This window comes from Nerophis lumbriciformis, linkage group LG24 (assembly GCF_033978685.3).
Source record: "Nerophis lumbriciformis linkage group LG24, RoL_Nlum_v2.1, whole genome shotgun sequence".
In the NCBI taxonomy this organism is placed as follows: Eukaryota; Metazoa; Chordata; class Actinopteri; order Syngnathiformes; family Syngnathidae; genus Nerophis; species Nerophis lumbriciformis.
This window is the reverse complement of record NC_084571.2, coordinates 5,827,580-5,850,000: the sequence shown is the minus strand read 5'-3', so window position 1 is coordinate 5,850,000 and position 22,421 is coordinate 5,827,580. Positions and strand designations below refer to the sequence as shown.

General features: G+C 38.5%; 1 protein-coding gene across 2 annotated transcripts in view; it reads right to left on the bottom strand.

Moving 5' to 3' along the window:
* The window catches only part of ppfia3 (PTPRF interacting protein alpha 3), a 51,086-nt gene extending 33,066 nt beyond the window's left edge, over positions 1–18,020 (bottom strand). Inside the window, exons 1-11 of one of the 2 annotated variants that reach the window (XM_061981405.1) lie at positions 17,853–18,020; positions 16,834–17,332; positions 3,539–3,640; positions 3,221–3,460; positions 3,100–3,153; positions 2,908–3,036; positions 2,730–2,822; positions 1,021–1,073; positions 867–960; positions 659–793; positions 273–356 (exon numbers count right to left, since the gene is read on the bottom strand). In XM_061981405.1, the coding sequence (XP_061837389.1) occupies positions 273–356; positions 659–793; positions 867–960; positions 1,021–1,073; positions 2,730–2,822; positions 2,908–3,036; positions 3,100–3,153; positions 3,221–3,460; positions 3,539–3,640; positions 16,834–17,154 (1,305 nt within the window). In that variant the 5' untranslated portion in view covers positions 17,155–17,332; positions 17,853–18,020. Of the gene's footprint in view, positions 1–272; positions 357–658; positions 794–866; positions 961–1,020; positions 1,074–2,729; positions 2,823–2,907; positions 3,154–3,220; positions 3,461–3,538; positions 3,641–16,833; positions 17,333–17,852 lie in introns of both variants that reach the window. The other variant, XM_061981404.1, reaches the window with a different exon arrangement.
* Positions 18,021–22,421: the final 4,401 nt, after the last annotated feature.

The window sequence follows — 22,421 nt, the reverse complement described above, 5'->3', positions numbered from 1 at the left end:
GAAGAGAAGAAGGAGGAGAAAAAGGAGATGAAAGAGAAAAGGAGGACAAGAAGGAGAAGAAGGAAGAGGGGAAGGAGGAAAAAGAGGAGAAGGAATAACAGGAGAGTAAGAAGGAGAAAGATGAGGAGGAGTAGGAGAATGAAAAGAAGCAGGAGAGGAGACGAAGGAGTAGAAAGAGAAGAAGGAGAAGGAAATCAGAGCACCTTTGTGTGTCCTGCATGGAACTAACTTAGGGTGACGTGAGGTTTTGTGGGGGGTGAGTGGTGACTTACCCGCTGCAGCTCCTGGTTCTTCTCCTCCAGTTGTGCCTCCATCTGTCGCAGGCGCTCCTCAAAGTTTCCGTGACGCTCCTCGGCCTGAGTGTTAGGAGGAAAGTTAGTTGACCCGGTGTTGACATCAGGCACACATCACACGCTGCGCTTATCCCTCGCTCTCACCCTCCATCTTGCCTCGACACGCATCAACTAATTGTGGACCTTTGAGATGTTTGGCAGGAGAACAAATGTCTTTACATTCTGGCAGCAGTCAAAAGCTTGCACACATGAGCAAAGGAGCTCCTGCTGAGCGTGCGAGTGGCGAACGTTCTTGACTGGGCAGGTTGTCTCCGAAACGTGAACATGGTTCGAGTTCTTTCATTCTGTCCCTCAGCGTCACGCACCTTGTTGAGGGCCGCCACCCTCTGAGCCAGCTGAGCTTCCACCTCCGGGAGCGTCTCTGCTCTCTGCAAGGTCTGCTGCAACTTCTGCTTGGCGTCATCCAGGCGCTCCTGCAGCTGACGGTTCTTCTCCTCGCTCTGCAGAGGAACATCGGCATGTAGCATGTCGCGCTAGCAGGAATGTGGCCGGACATGCTAGACTTTGGTCCACCTGTCTGTAGAGAGACTCCTTGCTGGCCAGCTCGTTCTCCAGCTTGTCTTTGATGTCGTGGAGAGACGTCGCCTCCCGCTGGGCGCTCAGGTACCTGCAGGTGGCACCACAACATCAGACGGGCCAGGAGAGAGGAGCAACAACAACCACATGCCTGCGCTCCAGTGTGGTGATCCTCTCCTCCATGTCCTCTCTTTGACACAGCGCCTGCACAGGAAGGAGACGTGATGATGTGGCAGGAGGAAAAAAGAGGAAGAGGAAAGAAGAGGATGAAGAAGAGGAAAACAATTAATGAAGAGGATGAAGAAGAGGAAAACAATTAATGAAGAGGAAGGAGAGGAGGAGAAAGAAGACAAGGAGGAGGAAGGTGAAAGAGAAAGAGGAAGGAGGATCAGGAAAGATGGAAGAGGAAGAAAAAAAAAGGGAATAAAAAGAGGAGGAGAAAAAGAAGAGAATGAAAAGGAATAGTGTGGAAAGGAGGATAAAGAGAGGGAAGACAAGGAGGAGGAAGAAGAGGAAAAGGAAGACAAAGAGGAAGTGGAGATAGAAGAGAAGCGAAAGGGGGAGACGAAAGAGAAACAAAAGGAGAAGGAGAAGGAGAAAACGAAGACGAAAGAAGAGAAGGATAAGACCAAGGAGGAGGAGAAAGAAACGAATGAGACAGAGGGGAAGGAAAAGGAGGAGGAGAAGTAGAAGGAGAAGACAAAGAGGAAAGTGCAAAAGAGAGGAAGAAAGAGGAGAAAAAGAAGGAGAAGGATAAGATGAAGGTAAACAAGGAGAAGAGGGCAAAGGAGAAGAAGAATGAAAAAGAGGAAGATAATGAGAAAGGAGGAGATAACGAAAAAGAAGAGGAGAAAAATAGAAGAAGGCAAAGGAGGAGGAAGAGCAGGAGAAAAAGAACGAGAAGGATAAGGAAAATGAAGAGAATGAGAAAGAGAAAGAGGAGAAGGAAAAAGAGAAAAATAAAGAGAAAACAGGGAGAAGGGGAAAGCGAAGGAGAAAGAGGAGGAGACAGAGAAGTAGAAAGAGAAGGAAAAGGTCAAGGTGAAGAAGGAGAAGGAGAAATAGAATGAGAAGCAGGAGGAAGAGAATGAGAAAGAAGGAGAGGGAGGATACAGGGAAGGAGAAAGAGGAAGAGAAAGAGGAGGAGAAAAAGGAGAAAGTGAAGGAGGAAGAGGAGAAAAAGAAAAAGAAAGAGAAGAAGGGAGAGAAGGAAACGGAGGAGAAAGAGGAGGCGGAAAAAGAAAAAAGATAGAGAGGGATAAAGAGAAGAACAAGAAGAAAGAGAAAGAAGAGATGAAAGAGAAGGAGAAAGATGAGAAGGAGAAAGATGAAGAAAAAGGATAAAAAGGAGATGGAGAAAGAAAAAGAAAAAGGAAAAAGAAGAGAAGGAGAAAGAAGAAAGACAAGAAGAAGGAAAAGAAGAAGCAGAATGAAGAGTTAAGAAAATAGTTGTTTTAAATCCACTACATGGTGGTGTGGAATAAAAATCATTATAATGGCTGCTCAGTGACAAACGTGTGTCACATGACCTGCGTCTGATTGGTTGTCATGTGTACCACATACAGGAAGTAGGACATTTATCCTACCCCCTCTCACCTCCTTCATGTGTCACATGACCTGCATCTGATTGGTTGTCATGTGTACCACATACAGGAAGTAGGACATTTATCCTACCCCCTCTCACCTCCTTCATGTGTCACCTGACCTGCGTCTGATTGGTTGTCATTTGTACAACTTACAGGAAGTAGGACATTTATCCTACCCCCTCCCACATCCTTCATGTGTCACCTGACCTGCGTCTGATTGGTTGTCATGTGTACGACGTACAGGAAGTCGGACATTTTGCTGATCCCCTCTCACCTCCTTCACATCCCGTTGGAGCTTCTGGTTGGCCTCCTCCGACCGGGCCAGCTCCCTCCTGGCGGACGTCAGCTGCTCCTCAATCTCTCCCACCTGGCAGGAAGTGAGAGAGCGTGGGACATGTCAGCTCTGTGGTCATGGAGTCGTGACCTCTGACCCCCGCAAACTCCCCCGGCACCTGTCTGCACATGAGGGCAAGTCTCTCCTTCAGCTGACCCAGCTCCGATCTCTGGCGCTCAATCTCGCCCTCCCTCTGTCGCTCAATCTCGCCGTCATCCAAGATGGAGGACGGGCCGTTGGGCAGGCGCTGTGGAGAACGTTTATGGAGTGAATGAGGAACTTTGATGTCGGAACGTGCGCCGGAAACCACCTCCTTGTCCAGTCCTTGCTGTCGGCGCTTGATTTGCTCTCGCAGCGACACAACCTACAACATCAAGAGTGGGCGTCATGAGTGGGGCGGGGGACTACTTGTCCAACGTGTACAAACGGACTTCCTGCGAGGACGACTGCAGCTCATCCTCCAGTGTGGCTACGCGTTCCAGCGCCACGCGCAGTCGCTCTCGGACCTTCTCGTCCAGAGCCTTGTGGTGCTCGAAGAGGGACTTGAGGGCCTTCAGGACCTCCACCTCACTGGAGACCCCCGCCGGGGACTGGGCCTGCCTCTTCACCACCGTCATCCTCAGGCTGCGCTCGTGACGGGACACCAGGCACTCCAGGTGTTCCAGCAGCAGCTGAAGAGCACAAACAAGTAAGTCGGTAACAAAAAAATATTGAGTATAATTACACGTGTGTTTCGGAAATGTGCTGACTCGGGTGTTGTTGCGCTCCGCCTTCAGCTCGGCGATCTCCTCCTCTCGCTCCAACAGTTGCTCCCTGCACTGGTTCAGCTCTTTGGTCAGCACGGCAAATTCCTGCAGGGCCACAAGAGGGCGCTGTTACGGACTCAATGGCTTCATCATGCAAACACTTTTATACAGAACGCATTACCCAGAATGCCTTTAGAGCAGGAATGTACTATTTTAGAAGACAGTGTGGTCCACCAGTCAAAAAGTCTGCCCACTTTTTTGATTATTATATTTTAAAAATAATCATACACATTTTAAGTGTGCAGACTTGTTTTAATGATTAGTATTTGGGAAAAAAGTGCAGAATTATTTAATGATTACTGTTTGAAATAAAAGTCTGACCACTTTTTTTAATTAAATTGTTTTTATTATTTATTATTATTTAAAAAATGTCATCCATCCATCCATTTGCTACCGCTTATTCCGTTCGGGTCGCGGGGGGCACTGGAGCCTATCTCAGCTACAACATTGAAAAAAAACCAAAACAATATTACAAATGATTTTTATTGGGGGAAAAAAGTGTGCAGAATTTGTAAATGATTATTGTTTAAAAAAAGGTGTACACACTTTTTTTTAAATCTATATTTAAAAAAAAATGTCTGCACAATTTGTTTAAATTATTATTATTAAAAAAAAGTTGCTACCCGTTTTTTAAAATAAATGTTCATTACCATTACAAAACAATAATAAATTTTTTTTTAAAGTGTGCCGACTTTTGTTTTAATGATTATTATTTGGAAAAAAATGTACACACTTTTTTAAATTGTTATTTGACAAAAAGTCTGCACACTTTAAAACATTTTTTTTTTAAGTCTGCACACTTTTTAAATTTCATTTATATTAAAAAAACAATAATATATATTTTTTGAAGTGTGCAGACTTTTTAAAATGACTTTTATTTGAAAAGAAGTGTGCACACCTTTTTTTAAAGTGTTATTTAACAAAAAGACCGCAACATTTTTTTTTTTAATGAATTTTTTTTTTTTTTTTAACTCTGCACATTAAAAAAATAAAAAAAAACACTATTTCATTAATATTAAAAAATGCAGATTTTTTCCAATGATTATTATTTGGAAAAAATGGTACACACTGTTTAACAATGATATTTAACAAAAAAGGTCTGCACACTTTTTTTTTTACATTTTTTATTAAAAAGTGCACTCTTTTTTGTTATTTTAAAGCAAGTGTGCAGACTTTAATTACTTAAACGACATAGAAGTATGTAGACTTTTTTCAAACAATAATAAAACAAGTGCAAACTTTTTTTAAATAATAAAAAAGTTTGCAGACTTCCAAAACAAAATGTAAATAAAAGTCTGGACACTTTTTTCTTTAAATAATAAAAAAAAAAGGCAGACTTTTTTAGATAATAATGTGCAGACTTTTTACAAAAAATAATTAAAAAAAGATGTTTGTTAACATTTTTTTATGATTATTCGAAAATATTATCATTTATTATACATTATTTTGCAATTATTTTTCCTAAGTTTGCACCTTTTTCTTATCATTATTATTTAAGAAAAAAGTCTTTCCACTTTTTGTATTATTTTCTTTTTTAAAGTCTTCACACTTGTTACTACCACATTATTACTAAAAAAAAAGTGTGCAGACTATTTAAAATTATTTTAAAAAGAAAAAAAAAGCGTGTAGACTTTTTGACTTGTGGACCACAATTCTAAAATGTGTCCAGAAGCAAATACATGTGTTATTTAAGGTTATAGCAATATAATAACAGAACAGTTCCAAAAAACTAATAGAATTTTACAGATTTTTTATGAGTCAGGCACCCAGAATGTACGTGAATAAAAGATTTCCAATTTTAACTTTGGATGACTTGACATTTTGCAACCCAACACAAACACAGCAAATGTGCAAAACTATCAGAGGTGGGCAGCGTAGCCAAAAAATATACTGAAGTGAAAGTATTACAGCAATATGACTTAAGCAAATGTTAAAGAAAACAGTCATCCAAATAGTTACTTGAGTAAGTATTCAGTTAAGAAACTACTCAAGTACTGAGTAACTTTTTATTTTTTAGTCTCTATTTTTATAGCACTTACACTACAACCATAGTGTTTTGTGTCTGCTGTGACCTGGATTAATAATAATAATAATAATACCTGGGATTTATATAGCGCTTTTCTAAGTACCCAAAGTCGCTTTACATGTAGAACTCATTATTCATTCACACCTGGTGGTGGTAAGCTACTTTCATAGCCACAGCTGCCCTGGGGTAGACTGACGGAAGCGTGGCTGCAATTTGCGCCAACGGCCCCTCCGACCACCACCTATCATTCATCATTCAATTCACCGGTGTGAGTGGCACCGGGGGCAAAGGGTGAAGTGTCCCGCCCAAGGACACAACGGCAGCGATTTTTTTGGATGGTAAGAGGCGGGGAGCGAACCTGCAACCCTCAGGTTTCTGGCACGGTTGCTCTACCCACTACGCCATGCCGCCCCACGGATTACCGAAATGACATGTTTATGTTCACCACTTGAAAGTACGTAGCCTTTACAATCACAAATTATTTGGATCGTGCAAATAGTGCAAGACTTACAGTAGTTTAAAAACACTAAAAGATAATACACAATAAAATATGAAATTCTACTTAAGTAGTTTGGCCTGGCTTGACTCTTTCAACATCATGGTCACAAAGTCAAACATTATGTTTATGTCGCAACTGAAATTATTTCTTTATTGCGCAACAACCCAGAGAGTGTTTGTGTGCATTTGCCCGAAGGTTAACAGAGCACCGCCATGACAGGCGTGAGGCCGACACCCTGACTGACTGGCAGCAGTTGTCAAATGTGCAATTCATCTAATTGCTGTAATGATGCAGCAATGCAGTATCCATGGCAACGCATCAACAAAGAGACGCGGTACACATCACTCTGATTGCTGTAGTGTGTGTGTAGCATCCATACTTTAGACGCACAAAACAACTGCTTTTCATTGCATTAAAGCAGGGCAGACCAAAGTGCGGCCCCGGGGGCTGTTTGCCACTCGCAATTTTAACAGCCTGCGGCACATTCTAAAAGAGACATAAAAGTGGAATAAAAGAGCAAACAGGTGAAATGTAACGAGAAAAAGTTGCATTGTTGACTCGAATAACACAAAGCTGCCATGCAGGCTGTTTTTTTTCTTTAAAACTGTCATTAATCCCCCCAAAAAAATAATGAATCAAAATCAATATTATTATGAATTATTGACTTATTCAAGGCCCAAATGACTTTACATCAAATAGTCCAGTCTGAAATGTTTGGGGGGGGGGGAAATATTGCATATTTTGTGTGTTTAAACCATAAAAAACGTTTTTTGACAAAAGGGAATAAAACAAACGCACAACATTTTCATTATATTAGGAACTTAATTGGCGGATAGATCTGAAGTAGATCTAGAGATTTAAGTATTGAAATTTAAAAAAACAACAACTAAACAATATTGCATATTTTGTGTGTCTTTCATATAAAAAAAAACAACAAAGTTTTCTTTAATAAAAATTGCAAAAAACAAACCAAAAAAACCCATAAAAAACAATAAAAATGTATAATCCGACGAATAATTCCACAAAAATTCTTAGGGATACCCCCAAGAATTTTAGTGGGATTAAAAAAAAACCCACAAAAAAACTGCTATTGCTCAAAAAATAATAATGAATCAAAATCAATGTTGTTATGAAATATTGATCTATTTAAGGTTACAATTACTTCACATCAAATATTCCACTTCGAATTATTGGGAAAATATTGTATATTTTGTGTTTTGCCATATACAAAACAAGGTTTTCTTTGACAAAAAGGTTATAAGACAAACAAACAAATTACAATTAAATAAATAAATTTAAACTTATAATCAATGAGTAGATATCTATAGTTGATCTAGAAATTTAAGTGTTAAAAGTTAAAAAAATAAAATAAAATAAAAAAAAAAGTTTTTTTTTTAAGCTGTCATTGCTCAAAAACTTTTTTTGCTTTCTATTGAGAGATAGTGCTAAAGTTGATCTACATATGCCCTATTCGTAACATTTTTATTACTGAGACCTTTGCGGGTCCCCGGCACCAAACTTGAGGACAGTCCTCAAGGTTAAAAAAAATCGATATATCGTATTGGTTTTCAAATAAAAAATATCAAAATGGCCTGCGCATGCTTTCATTTTTCAGTGTGCGGCCCTCTGTGTAAAAAGTTTGGACACCCCTGCATTAAAGTGTGTAGAAATATAAGTCCTGCTAACGCTAATTAGCCATTAAAAGCTGCTGTCTGTTTAGGAGGAAGACAGCGCCACCTGCTGCACCATCTAAATAGTGCACTGACTGGGCTGAGGACGCTTGTTTGACAAGATGGCCGAGTGTACAGATGGCGTGTTCTGGGCCCCAAAAGGATTCTGGGAGACTTTTTGGGAGCAGTTCAAGCAAAAGGATGGTGTGAAGTGCGTCACACTTTCTAGAATCTTCTCTCTCCAGCAAAACACGACACGTGCTCCGTTTTTTATTCACCGCCTTGCTCCTTCTGTCTTGGTAACACGCAGACAAACTCGGTGAACTCGTCTCTCGTGGAATCCATCACGGCCGCCATGTTTGCCACCGCGTCTCTCCCGGCACGCTCAAAAGACCACAATCTGCCGCCAACGTTTCTCGGCCACACAAGGCCATCGCCTGTAGGTGGCAGCACCTGACGGATAACTTCCTCCTTAGACATTGCTACTTTTCTGCAATCTATCCAAGAGGAGACTGAGGGCAGCGAGAAAAAAATAAAAAAATAAATAATAATAATAAATACAAAAAAATGTAATACATTAATAAAAAAGAAAATACATTTTGAGGGATGATAATAAATTAATAATAATAATAATAAATAAATAAATAGCTGAGATAGGCTCCAGCGCCCCCCGCAAACCTGAAGTGAATAAGCGGTAGAAAATGGATGGAAATACAAAAATATACAAATACATTAATATAAAATTAAAATTTTTTTTTTTTTTTAAAGTAACTAATAAAAAAAGTGTTTCAATCAGCGCATTTATGCACTTTTAAATGCTGAGTGTGCAAATATGGATCCCTTAATCATCGCCGTCTTGGCTACATCATGGAAGTGGAGGGGCTAACTTGAGTGGTTGCAATTCACCATTAAAAAAAGAGAGGAAGAAAAAGCACTTAAATATTGCGATTGTCATTTCCGGTAGGAGTAATCATTTAGGGACAGCACTTCACTGTACTTAGTGTACTTGTTGAAGTGCACTGACAGACGTGCATCAATTTAAAAACATCTAAATATTATAGTCATATCTAATATATAGAAGACTAGTTGGGATGTCTCAATCACATTTTTTGGCCTCAGACACCATTTGATACTTAGACGATTGGTGGTAGCAGGGGTGTATAATGTAGCCCGGAAGAGTCAGGGCTGCATGGGATTCTGCGTATTTGTGCTGTTGTGTTTATGTTGTGTTAAGGTGCAGATGTTCTCCCGAAATGTGTTTGTCATTCTTGTTTGGTTTTGGTTCAAAGTGTGGCGCATTATTAGTAAGAGTGTTAAAGTTGTTTTATATGGCCACCGTCAGTGTAACCTGTGTGGCTGTTGACCAAGTATGCCTTGCTGTCACTTACGCGAACAAGCAGAAGATGCATACAACAAAAGGCTGGGCTGGCACGCTGTTCATACAGATTATCCATCCATCCATTTTCTACCGCTTATTCCCTTCGGGGTCGCGGGGGGCGCTGGAGCCTATCTCAGCTACAATCGGGCGGAAGGCGGGGTACACCCTGGACAAGTTGCAACCTCATCGCAGGGCCAACACAGATAGACAGACAACATTCACACTCACATTCACACACTAGGGCCAATTTAGTGTTGCCAATCAACCTATCCCCAGGTGCATGTCTTTGGAGGTGGGAGGAAGCCATTATAGGGGGCGCTAAATGCTGTACCATCATGGCACGCCCTTATTATTATTGTAAGAGTGAAAATCGGAGGATATTAATCCCGGGAGTTTTCTGCGAGAGGCACTGAAATCCGGAAGTCTCCCGGGAAAATCGGGGGGGTCGGCAAGTATGCAGCTGAGCCGCATCAGAGTGATCAAAGAGCCGCATGCGGCTCAGGAGCCGCGCGTTGCCGACCCCTGCACTAGAGTATAAGTCGCATTTTGGAGGGAAATTATTTTGATAAAATCCAACACCAAGAATAGACATTTGAAAGGCAATTTAAAATACATAAAGAATAGTGAACAACAGGCTGAATAAGGGTACGTTATATGACGCATAAATAACCAACTGAGAACGTGCCTGCTATGTTAACGTAACATATTACGGTAAGAGTCATTCAAATAACTATAACATAAAGAACATGCTATACGTTTACCAAACAATCTGTCACTCCTAATCGCTAAATCCCATGAAATCTTCTTCCTCTGTGTCGCTTCTAAACAACTCTGCCAACTCCAAAGGTAGACAATGCGCCGCTTCCTCTTCTATTGGTACGTCGCTTACGTCAGAGTCATCGTCAGTTGCAGTTCCAATTATTTCCAGCCTTTCTGAATCCGGACAGGATGGTTTTGGTTGTCACTGAAGCCCATGCTTTGTCGATCCATCCAATGCCATCCAGAAAAGTTGCATGACGCATTCTCCCGGTTGCCGTGAACTTTGAAGCTGTGCTCTCCATCCATCATCCACTGCTCCCACAGGTTGCGCAGGACTGCCTTAAATCTCCTATTCATGGAGATGTCAAGTGGCTGGAGTATTTTGGTTAAGCCTCCGGGGATGATGGCAGGTATGGAGTTTAAAACTTTTAATTTATTTTTTACCTACTCAGTGGCCTAGTGGTTAGAGTGTCCGCCCTGAGACCGGCCGAGTCATACAAAAGACTATAAATATGGGACCCATTACCTCCCTGCTTGGCACTCAGCATCAAGGGTTGGAATTGGGAGTTAAATCACCAAAAATGATTCCTGAGCGCGGCACCGCTGCTGCCCACTGCTCCCCTCAACTCCCAGGGGGTGATCAAAGGTGTGTGTGTGACAATCATTGGTACTTTAACTTAACTTTAACTTTAATTGTGGCGTGATGTGCGCTCGCATGCTATCCATCACAAGCAGAGCTTTGCGTGCTCTAAAGAAGCCATCCGGACGCTTAATGTAGCACTTTGTAAGCCATAGGTTCATCATTTCTTGATCCATCCACCCTTTCTCATTCACGGCGACTGCAACTGAGGGGGATTTAATTTTTGGCATGGTTTTTCGTTTGAAAATGACCATTGGTGGCAATTTTGATCTATTTCCACAACATGCCAGCACCACTGTGAAGTGTGATTTCTCATGACCAGTTGTTATGATATCGACACTCTTTTGCCCTTTCTCTGCAACACTTCGGCCCATGGGAATGTCAAATGTGAGGGGGACCTCGTCCATCTTAATATGCGCTCACTTACATGCTTTTCAATGAACTCACGGAAACTGTCTACCTTGGATTGGAAGTCTGCTGGCAGTTTTTAATAATAATAATAATGGATTCGATTTTATATCGCACTTTTCTATCGTTAGATACTCAAAGCGCTCACAGAGAAGTGGGAACCCATCATTCATTCACACCTGGTGGTGGTAAGCTACATTTGTAGCCACAGCTCCCCTGGGGTAGACTGAGGAAAGCAAGGCTGCCAGTTTGCGCCTACGGCCCCTCTGACCACCACCTATCATTCATTCATCATTCATTCACCAGTGTGAGCAGCACCGGGGGCAAGGGTGAAGTGTCCTGCCCAAGGACACAACGGCAGCGATTTGGATGTCAAGAGGCGGGGAGGGAACCTGCAACCCTCAGGTTTCTGGCACGGCCGCTCTACCCACTACGCCGCTCTACCCACTACGCCATGCCGCCCCAGTTTTTGGGACATCGTTGTCCTTGCTCTGATAGAGAGGCGATTGCGTTGCATGAAGCGGTAACACCAAGAAGGTCCTCCAGCAAAGTCATTTATATTCATCTCCTTGGCAACTACGCAACTGTACGGTTGACAAGCCTCTCCCGTCAGCACGATGTTCAAGCACCCATTTGTGAATTCGTTCCTTGAGCTGTGGCCACCTAGCTTTTAGCCCGCGATGAGCTTTTTTAGTTTTCTTCATTTCAGTAAGAGGAGCCTCCGCTTTTCGCCAGTCCCTTACAAGTTTCTCGCGTACTCCAAACTTTCTTTCTGCTGCTCGATTGCCGTTTTCTGCTGCATATTTCACTACTTGCAGCTTGTAACCTGCAGTATATGATTTCCTTTTCGGTGCCATTTTTGTTCAGCCCTTCTCAGTTTTTATAAGTTACCGCCAATGTTGAAATGATAAATGTTCATAGGTACGGAAGTAGCAGGTAGCATCTTTTTTTTCACATGACTCGCCCCCGCCAAATTTTTATTGGTTGACGTGTGTGTGTGACAAAATAAATAAATAATATTATTTGATATTTTACGGTAATGTGTTAATAACTTCACACATAAGTCGCTCCAGAGTATAAGTCGCACCCCCGGCCAAACTATGAAAAAAACTGCGATTTATAATCCGAAAAATACGGTATATAACTACAAATGTTGTGCTAATCTTTGATTTATTTGTTTTGCTAATTTAATAAAACGTGAACACGTTAAAGACACGTCATGGGTGGGACTTTGGACTGAGTCTAGACTGACAACATGTTCATATATACCGCAAGGGAGTCCAAACTTTTTCCACTGAAGAGCCGCACACTGAAAAGTTAAAGCAAGCGGGGGCCATTTTGATATATTTAATTTTCAAAACCAATACAATGTATATAATTTTTTCATTTGTTTAGCCTTTAGGGCTTCCCTCAAGTTTGGTACCGTGGACTCAGAATGGACTAAGTCAAAAATGTTTTAAAAATAAGTCATATATCAATAATCTTTATTATTATTTAGTGTTAAATTTCAAGATCAACTTCAGGTCTATCTGTCGCTATAAAGTCATTTTTTTGTTTTGTTTTAATGCCCTTGTTGTCAAAGAAAACCCTGTTTTTTACTAGTGGTACACAAAAAAAAAATCACTTGATTAAATATTCAAACAATGTGTTACTGTTCAAACTGTGTGTAATGTTACAGTGGCCAAAATATTAAATATACTTGTCAGATAAAACTATTACCTTGTTTTTAATGAAGATTAAGGCCTACTACGCTATTGTATTTTAATGTTGGTCATTATGGTGGTATTTTTCTGATGTGGTACTTAGTGAAAGAAAGTTTGAGAACCACTGCTTTAGTTTAACTTCAGATCTATCCGACATGTTTTATGCCCTTTTTGTCAAAGAAAACTTTGTTTTTTATATACTAGCAATCACAAAATATGCAATATTTTTCCCCAAAATATTTTAAAGTGGAATATTAAATGTGAAGTAGTTGGAATTGTAAAAAAGTCATTAAATCATAACATTGATTTTGATTCATTATTATTTTTTTGAGCGACGACTTGTGTTAAAAAAGTCGTCTTTTTTATTTTTTTTCAACACTTAAGTCTTTAGATCAACTTCAGATCTATCCATCAATTATAAGTTTTGTTTTATTTTATTATATTTTATTTAGTAGTTTTTTATCTGTTTGTTTTATGCATTTTTTGTCAAATAAAACCTGTATTATATGGCAAACACACAAAATATGCAACAATTTCCCCCAAAATATTTCAAAGTGGAATATTTGATGTGAAGTACTTGGAACCTTGAATACGTCAATAATTCATAACATTGAATTTGATTCACTATAATTTTTTGAGCGATGACAACAACAAAAGAATCCCACTAAAACTCTCGGTGATTTAAAAGGGTCCCACTCATAAAAATGTTAAAAATAAATCATGTTTTTTTGTTTTTTTTTACTTTCAACACTTTGATCTCTAGATCAAGTTCACATCTAGCCGTCAAATATAACTTTTTTGTTTTATTATCATGCCCTTTTTGTCAAAGAAAACTTTTATTGTATGGCAAAAACATAAAATATGCAATATTTTCTCCCAAAATATTTTAAAGTGGAATATTTGATGTTAAGTAATTATAGCCTTGACCAGGCCAAACATTCATAACATTGATTTTGATTTATAATATTTTTTTGAGCAATGATAGTTTTTAAGTTAAAAAAATCATACTAAAAATTTTAAGTTTTGTTTTTTCAGTTTTTTTATTTGTTTGTTTTATGCCCTTTTTGTCCAAGAAAACCTGTATTTTATGGGAAACACAAAATATGCAATATTTTCTCTCAAAACATTTCAAAGTAGAATATTTGATGTGAAGTGATTGGAGCCTTGAATAGGTAAATAATTCATAACAACATATATTTTAATCCATTATTATTTTTGACCAAGGACAGAGTTTAAAAAAACAAAACACTAACACTCAAAAAGGGCCCCAAATTATGAGTGTTAAAAATAAATAGTTGTTTTTCTTTTACTTTTTTTACTTTCAACACTTAAGTCTCTGGATCAACTTCAGATGTATCCATAAGTTTTGTTTTGTTTTTTCAGTTATTTTATTTGTTTGTTTTATGCCCTTTTTGTCAAATACAACTTTTATCATATGGCAAACACAAGATATGCAATATTTTCCCCCCAAATATTTCAAAGTGGAATATTTGATGCAAAGTAACTGGAGCCTTGAATAGGTCAATAATTCATAACAATAATTAATTATTATTTTTCAGCAATGACAGTTTTTGAAAAAAAAAAAAAAAAAAGACACGAAAATTCTTGGAGATCACTCATAAAAGTATCAAAAATAAGTCATCATTTTTTTGTACTTTTAAAACTTAAGTCTCTCGATTAACTTCAGATCTATCCATCGATTATAAGTTTTTTTTTGTTTTTTTTTTGCAATTTTTTATTTGTTTTTTTTATGCCCTTTTGTTAAATAAAACTTCTATTATATGGCAAACACACAAAATATGCAATATTTCCCACAAAAATATTTCAAAGTGGAATATTTGATGTGAAGTAGTTGGAACGTTAAAAAGGCCTTAATTCATAACAACATTGATTTTAATTCATTATTAATTTTGAGCAATGACAGATTCCATCCATCAATTTCTACCGCGGGGTCATGGGAGGGGGGTGCTGGAGCCTATCTCAGCTGCATTCGGGCGGAAGGCGGAGTACACCCTGGACAAGTCACCACCTCATCGACAGATAAACTTTTTTAAAAACACTCACATTTTTGGGGATCCAAAAGGGCCCCAAATCATAAAAGTGTCAAAAATAAGTAATTCCTTTTTTTTAAATTACTTTTAACACTTAAGTCTCTAGATCAACTTCAGATCTATCCATCGATTAGTTTTTTTTTCAGTTTTTTTTGGTTTGTTTTAAGCCCTTTTTGTCAAATAAAACTTTTACTATACGGCAAACACACAAAATATGCAATATTTTCCCCAAAAATATTTCAAAGCGGAATATATGATCTGAAGTAATCGTAGCCTTTGATAGGTCAATAATTCATAACAACATTGATTTTGATTCATTATTATTTTTGAGCAAAGACAGTTTTAAACAAAATAAATTAAAAAAAACACTAAAATTATCGGAGATCCAAAAGGGCCCCGCTCATAAAAGTATCAAAAATAAGTCATACTTTTTTTTTGTACTTTTAAAACGTAAGTCTCTCGATTAACTTCAGATCTATCCATCGATTATAAGTTTTGTTTTTAATTTTTTCAGTTTTTAATTTGTTTGTTTTATGCCCTTTTCGTCAAATAAAACTTGTATTATATGGCAAACACACAAAATATGCAATATTTTCCCTAAAAATATTTCAAAGTGGAATATTTGATGTGAAGTAGTTGGAACCTTAAAAAGGCCTTAATTTGTAACAAAATTGATTCTAATTCATTATGACAGTTTTGGGCATCCAAAAATGCCCCAAATCTTAAAATTGTCAAAAAAAAAGTAATTCTTTTTTTTTTTTTACTTTCAACACTCAAGTCTCTAGATCAGGGGTGTCAAACGTATGGCCCGAGTGCCGGATCAGGCCCTCGAACAGGTTTTATCCAGCCCGCGGGATGAGTTTGCCAAGTATAAAAAATTATGGTAACCTGAAATTTTTGAATTAAATAAACTGCTGTTCTAAATGTGTCCACTGGATGTCGCATTAGCAATTCTTTGTATCTTTGTAGATGATGCTACATATGTACAAAATAAATCACATGGTGCTAGTACATCAGTCGAGGAAAATGATCAAACTACATAAATAACATAGTCATTTGATTTTGATATAAAAAATTTATCTTGATTGATTGAAAATTAACACCAATGAGTTGACTGATGAACATTATCACATAATTTATTCAGAAAATATAAACAACGACAAATAAAGATAAAATATTATTAACCGCAACATAAAAAGTGTAAAAAAAACAAAACAACAACGTTATGATTTGTACATTTTCAGAATGTGCTTGTTCTATTTTTAAACAAAGAAAACAATCTGAAGTTGTCTTTATTTTTAAGTTATCGTGAAAAAGCCAGTCTGGCCCACTCGGGAGTAGATTTTTTTTCATGTGGCCCCCGATCTAAAATGAGTTTGACAGCCCTGCTCTAGATCAACTTCAGATCTATCCATCAATTATAGGTTTTTAGTTATTTTTGTCTGTTTTAAGCCCTTTTTGTCAAATAAAACTTTTTCTGTACGGCAAAAATATGCAATATTTTCCCCCAAAATATTTCAAAGGGGAATAAATGATGTGAAGTAATTGTAGCCTTCAATAGGTCAATAATTCATAACAACATTTATTTTGATTCATTATTGTTTTTTGAGCAATGACAGTTTTAAGGAAACAAACAACCTGCATGGCAGTTTTGTGTTATCCGAATCCACATTACAACTTTTTCTTGTTACATTCCTCCCATTTGCTCTTTTATATGTTTTTTTTTTATTTTAATAGTATTTAGCCCTAGTGTGTGAATGTGAGTGTGAATGTTGTCTGTCTATCTGTGTTGGCCCTGTGATGAGGTTGCGACTTGTCCAGGGTGCACCCCGTCTTCCACCCGAATGCAGCTGAGATAGGCTCCAGCACCCCCGCGATCCCGAACGGGACAAGCGGTAGAAAATGGATGGATGGATGTGCTGCGGGTCGTCCCCGTGCCGCACTTTGGACACCCCTGGTGGCGACCGATGTCATGTGACAGGTTAAGTTTCACAGTTAATTATGCTACTACTTTTTACACCGGAAATATGCCTCGTTAAGCTTTTCTGGTGGCCACAGTTTGACCCCGGAACAGACGTCACCTACTTCCTGTCTGCTGTCCTACCTGTGGGAGCGCGATGGACAGCTGCCTCTGGAGCGACTCCTTCTCGTGTCCCAGCTCCCGCAGGCGGAGGTGCGCCGTCCCCAGACTGTCCTGGGTCTCCCTCAGGCTCTCCAGCAGTCTCTCCCTCTCCGTCAGCATGTTGACCATCAGGGACTCCAGGTTTCCCGTGCTGCCCCCTTCGTCGCTTCCGCCTCCGCGGGGGTCCCTGCTGCCGTAGCCCCCGACGCCTGTGCCTCCTCCGCCTCCCGCCGGCGAGGATGAGCCGCCTCCTCCGCCGCCGCGCCCGTCCTCCGAGATAGTGGGCATCACCTCGCACATCATCTTGGGGCCCGAGTGTGTGCGTGTGTTCTAGGGTTTGGTCCGGTCCTCGGGTGAGGCGGGGTAAGGTGTGGGGCAGGGGTGAGGAGGGCCAGTGCAGGGGTGAGAGAGGGAAAAGTGCAGGTTGGGGTGGACGACCTCTGACCCCCTGGCCCAGGCTTCACTGACACCAGAGACGAACCTGCGAGGAAGAGATGACAAACATTTCTTAAACACACACACTGATGCTGCAGTCTGGAATCCATGGTGTGTGTGTGTGCGTGTGTGTGTGTGTGTGTGTGTGTGTGTGTTAGCAGGAAAACATTTAACAGCAGGCCTCGGGGAGGTGTCAGGACTAGGGAGGCACTCGCTTGTAAGAAAAAAAGGTGTTGTCATGGCGAATTGTAGTGAAATATGTGTTTGTTATTGTCCTGGTGACGCCAGGGCGGGCGGGGCTTGTCTCGTGCACTCCCAGACGTGCAGGTGGGAGGTGTCAATCACCCTCTCGTCAGCACGAGGCCTAATTAAGACATTTCAACATGGTGGTGGAAAACCATCGACGTTCGGGTTCTTATCAACACGACTCCGTATCCTTTTCGGAGCCACACATCACCCTGACACCCATAAAAACAGCTGGACGGTCTAACCGCCGATGATGATGATGGTGGTGGTGGTGGGGATGATGGTGGTGATTTCCGGGGCCTGGTCGAGCGGCTCCTTACCCGAGTCATGGTCGACCGAGGATGGGAAGAAAAGGCGCATCGAGGCCGGCCTCAGTCCATTAGGGCGTCGTGGAGGCGGCGGCCGCGGGTTGTCCTGGTTCCAGCCCGGGTAGCAGGCTGCTCCATCCCCTCCCTGCGCGATGGGAGCGACGGTGCCCTGGACTATCAAGATGGACGGCCTGCGCGCGATGCACTTCCGGAGGCGACTTCGCAATAAAAGGTGAAACCGAATCAACGTTGAACGTTTTTCTTTTACATAATTATCGAGTTTCACCCTCAAAAAAGCTTACGAGAAAAAATACCAACGTTACACTACTACTTGGTAATCAATCTTCACTTAATCTCACAACTATTGTGAATATAGTTCCTTAAACCTGAAATATTTTTATTCTGAAGGCTAATACCAATACTTCCGCCCTCAGCTGACGTGTGTGCACCTGACCACTTCCTGTCATCTATCTTCCCGCATCTCGTGGAAGACGCCTTAAGACGTAAATAAAAGTAGCCTACGCGTTGTTTGGTGTCTATTTTTTTTTTTTTTTTTTTACCGCATTCAGACACTACACTCATCACATTTTAACGCTGAAATGAATTGCTGAATTGAAAATCGACACATTTAAAATGTATGGCACAGTAGAGACAATGTCGCCCTCTGGCGTGTGAAGGACATAACTGCATGGTGCTGAAAGCAGTGACATTCTCTCAGGGCATGGGGAAAAAAAAGTAAAGTGTAAAAAGGTTTGGTTATAAACCAACATTTTAAAAAAAACTGGCATTTCAATTACTGTACTTAATTTCAAAACGTGTTTATCTAATTTAATATAACAATAATAATACTTTTTTTCTAAGTTTAAAACGTGTGTACTAAAGTGATTTCTGATGTTTATTACAGTCACAAAATTGTAATAAACTTAACTTTTTTAATGAATTTCTTATACATTATACATTTGCAAACTTTGACGAGACTAGCAGGCAATAAATAAAAAACTATTTCCACCTTTAGACCTCTCAGCCAATCAGAGCTCGGCGGAGGCGGGTCTTCGTCTCCATGAGAGCAGAGGATGCTGAGGAAGAGGTGACGTAATGTTCTTTCATCAAAACAACCTGAAGGTACACTTAATAGTTCATCATTACTAAAGATATAAAGACAGTACTAATATTTATTATTTCAAGGTAGCTCACTTTTAAGACGTTTGGTGAAAACAGAAGAGTCAAAGGATAAAAAAAAAGCAAATATTTTTGTAGCTTTTTTCATGATTTACAATGTGATAGTTGAATGAGTGACGCTTTCCCAATATGAGCGACAGCGGAATCTCAACTATTTTATTTTGCCTCCCACCTCCTTCCTCAAGGCGTCTTTATTTGGGGGACGTGACGGACAGTAAGCAGCTGCCTGGACACCAGGAGGGGCGGGGCTTGGCGGGGTCATAGCAGGTCAGCGGCTGAGAGGAATGTCCTGAAGGGTGGCGGCCAGGGAGCATCTCAGGACCTCAGGGGTCCCCGGGGGGCTGTGACGGGATGACAGCCCGGTGGAGAATTTGCGACTTGCAAAGACTACATACAGGGTTCTAAGGCGGGAGAAAATTCAAGCACTTTCAAGGCAGTTAAATAATTCCATCTCCTTTTGTTGACCTCAACAAATACAAAATAATGGAAACAGAATAGTTTCTATTAAACTAAGACTCTCATCAAAGTTAACGTGTTATTTTATGCGATTGATCACACATTAAAACGTATAAATGTAGGTTAACCGCGCAATTGTACCTGTCAGAATATTGTTATAAATTTAAATTTTGCATGCAAGTACTGAGATTAATCACGATTAATTTGAATGATTAAATATGTAATTATTTAATAGCACTTATTCAGAATCAACTTCAAGATCAGCTCCGGATTTAAAATCAGTTCTTAAAAAAACACTGGTGAAAAATATCGTAATAAATTAATCTCAATTATGTATGCAAGCAATTTACTAATATTTGTGATTAGTCTAATTTTAAAAATGTATAATTTTGACAGCACCAATTCAGAATTAACTTTAAGATCATCTCTGGTTTTAAGATCCATTCCCTAAAACACAGGCGAAAAGTATTGTTATAAAATAATTTTAATTATGCATGCGAGCAATTTATTAATTAATTCGCAATTAATTGCGAATAATCAAATGTTTTTAATTGATCATTTTGACAGCATTAATTCAGAATTAACTTTAAGATTAAATTTGGTTTTAAGATCAATTCCCTAAAAGCAACAGGGGTGAAAAATATTGTTATAAATTAATTTAAATTATGCACGCAGGGATTTTACTGCGATTAATCGTGATTAATCTGATTAAAACATTGAATCATTTGACAGAACTAATTCAGAATTAACTTTAAGATCAGCTCTGGTTTCAAGACCCATTCCCTAAAAAAACGGTGAAAATTATACATTTAAATTATGCACACGAGAAATTTACTAATCTTAATCGAGATTAATCTAATTTAAAAATGGCAAATTTTGACAACACTAATTCAGAATTAACTTAAGATCCACTCGGGTTTTAAGATACATTCCCGAAAAGGACACAGGTGAAAAATATTTTTATAAATTACATCAAATTATGCATGCAGGTAATTTACTGAGATTAATCGCCATTATGTAATTGACAGCAATAATTCAGAATGAACTTTAAAGATTAACTGGTTTTAAGATCCACTCCCTAAAACACGGGTGAAAAATATAGTTATAAATTCATTTAAATTATGCATGCAAGTAATTTACTGAGATTAATCACGATTTATCTGTTTAAAAAATGCAATCATTTGACAGCACTAATTCAGAATTAACTTTCAGATCATCCCTGGTTTTAAGATCCATTCCCTGAAACCACGGGGGAAAATTATCGTTATAAATTAATTTAAATTATGCGTGCTAGTAATTTACTGAGACTAATCGCGATTAATCTGTTTAAAAAATGCAATCATTTGACAGCACTAATCCAGAATTAACTTTAAGATCAACCCTGGTTTTAGGATCCATTCCCTAAAAACAAAGGTGAAAATTATTGTTATAAATTAATTTAAATTATGCATTCAAGCAATTTACTGAGGTTAATCGCGATTAATCTGTTTAAAAAATATAATCATTTGACAGCACTAATCCAGAATTAATTTTAAGATTACCCTGGTTTTAAGATGATTCTATAAAAACACAGGTGAACATTATCGTTATAAATTAATTTAAATTATGCATGCAAGTAATTTACTGAGATTAATCACGATTAATCTGTTTAAAAAATGCAATCATTTGACACCACTAATTCAGAATTAACTTTAAGAACAACCCTGGTTTTAAGATCCATTCCTTGAAACCACGGGTGAAAATTATCGTTATAAATTAATTTAAATTATGTGTACAAGTATTTTACTGAAATTAATCGCGATTAATCCGTTTAAAAAAATGTAATCATTTGACAGCACGAGTTCAGAATTAACTTTAAGATTAAGTCTGGTTTTAACATCCATTCCCTAAAAACACAGGTGAAAATTATCGTTATGAATTCATCTGAATTATGCATGCAAGTAATTTTGCTGAGATTAATCACGATTAATCTGTTTTAAAAAATGCAACCATTTGACAGCACTAATTCAGAAATAACTTTAAGATCAACTCTGGTTTCAAGATCCATTCCCTAAAAACACAGGTGAAAATTATTGTTATAAATTAATTAAAATTATACATGCGAGTAATTTACTGAGGTTAATCGCGATTAATCTGTTTAAAAAATGCAATCATTTGACAGCACTAATCCAGAATTAACTTTAAGATCAACCCTGGTTTTAGGATCCATTCCCTAAAAACACAGGTGAAAATTATCGTTATAAATTAATTTAAATTATGCATGCAAGCAATTTACTGAGGTTAATCGCGATTAATCTGTTTAAAAATTATAATCATTTGACAGTACTAATCCAGAATTAACTTTAAGATTACCCTGGTTTTAAGATCATTCCATAAAAACACAGGTGAACATTATCATTATAAATTAATTTAAATTATGCATGCAAGTAATTTACTGAGATTTATCGCAATTAATCTGTTTAAAAAAAATAATTGTTTGACATCACCAATCCAGAATTAACTGTAAGATTACCCTTGTTTTAAGATCCATTTCCTAAAAACACAGGTGAAAATTATCGTTATAAATTAATTTCAATTATGCATGCAAGTAATTTACGGAGATTAATCGCGATTAATCTGTTTAAAAATGCAATCATTTGACAGCACTAATTCAGAATTAACTTTCAGATCAACCCTGGTTTTAAGATCCATTCCCTAAAAACACAAGTGAAAATTATCGTTATAAATTAATTTAAATTATGCGTGCAAGTAATTTACTGAGATTAATCGGGATTAATCCGTTTAAAAAAATGCAATCATTTGACAGAACTAGATCACAATTAACTTTAAGACCAACCCTGGTTTTGACATCCATTCCCTAAAACCACGGGTTAAAATTATCATTATAAATTTATTTAAATGATGCATGCAAGTAATTTACTAAGATTAATCACAATTAATCGGTTT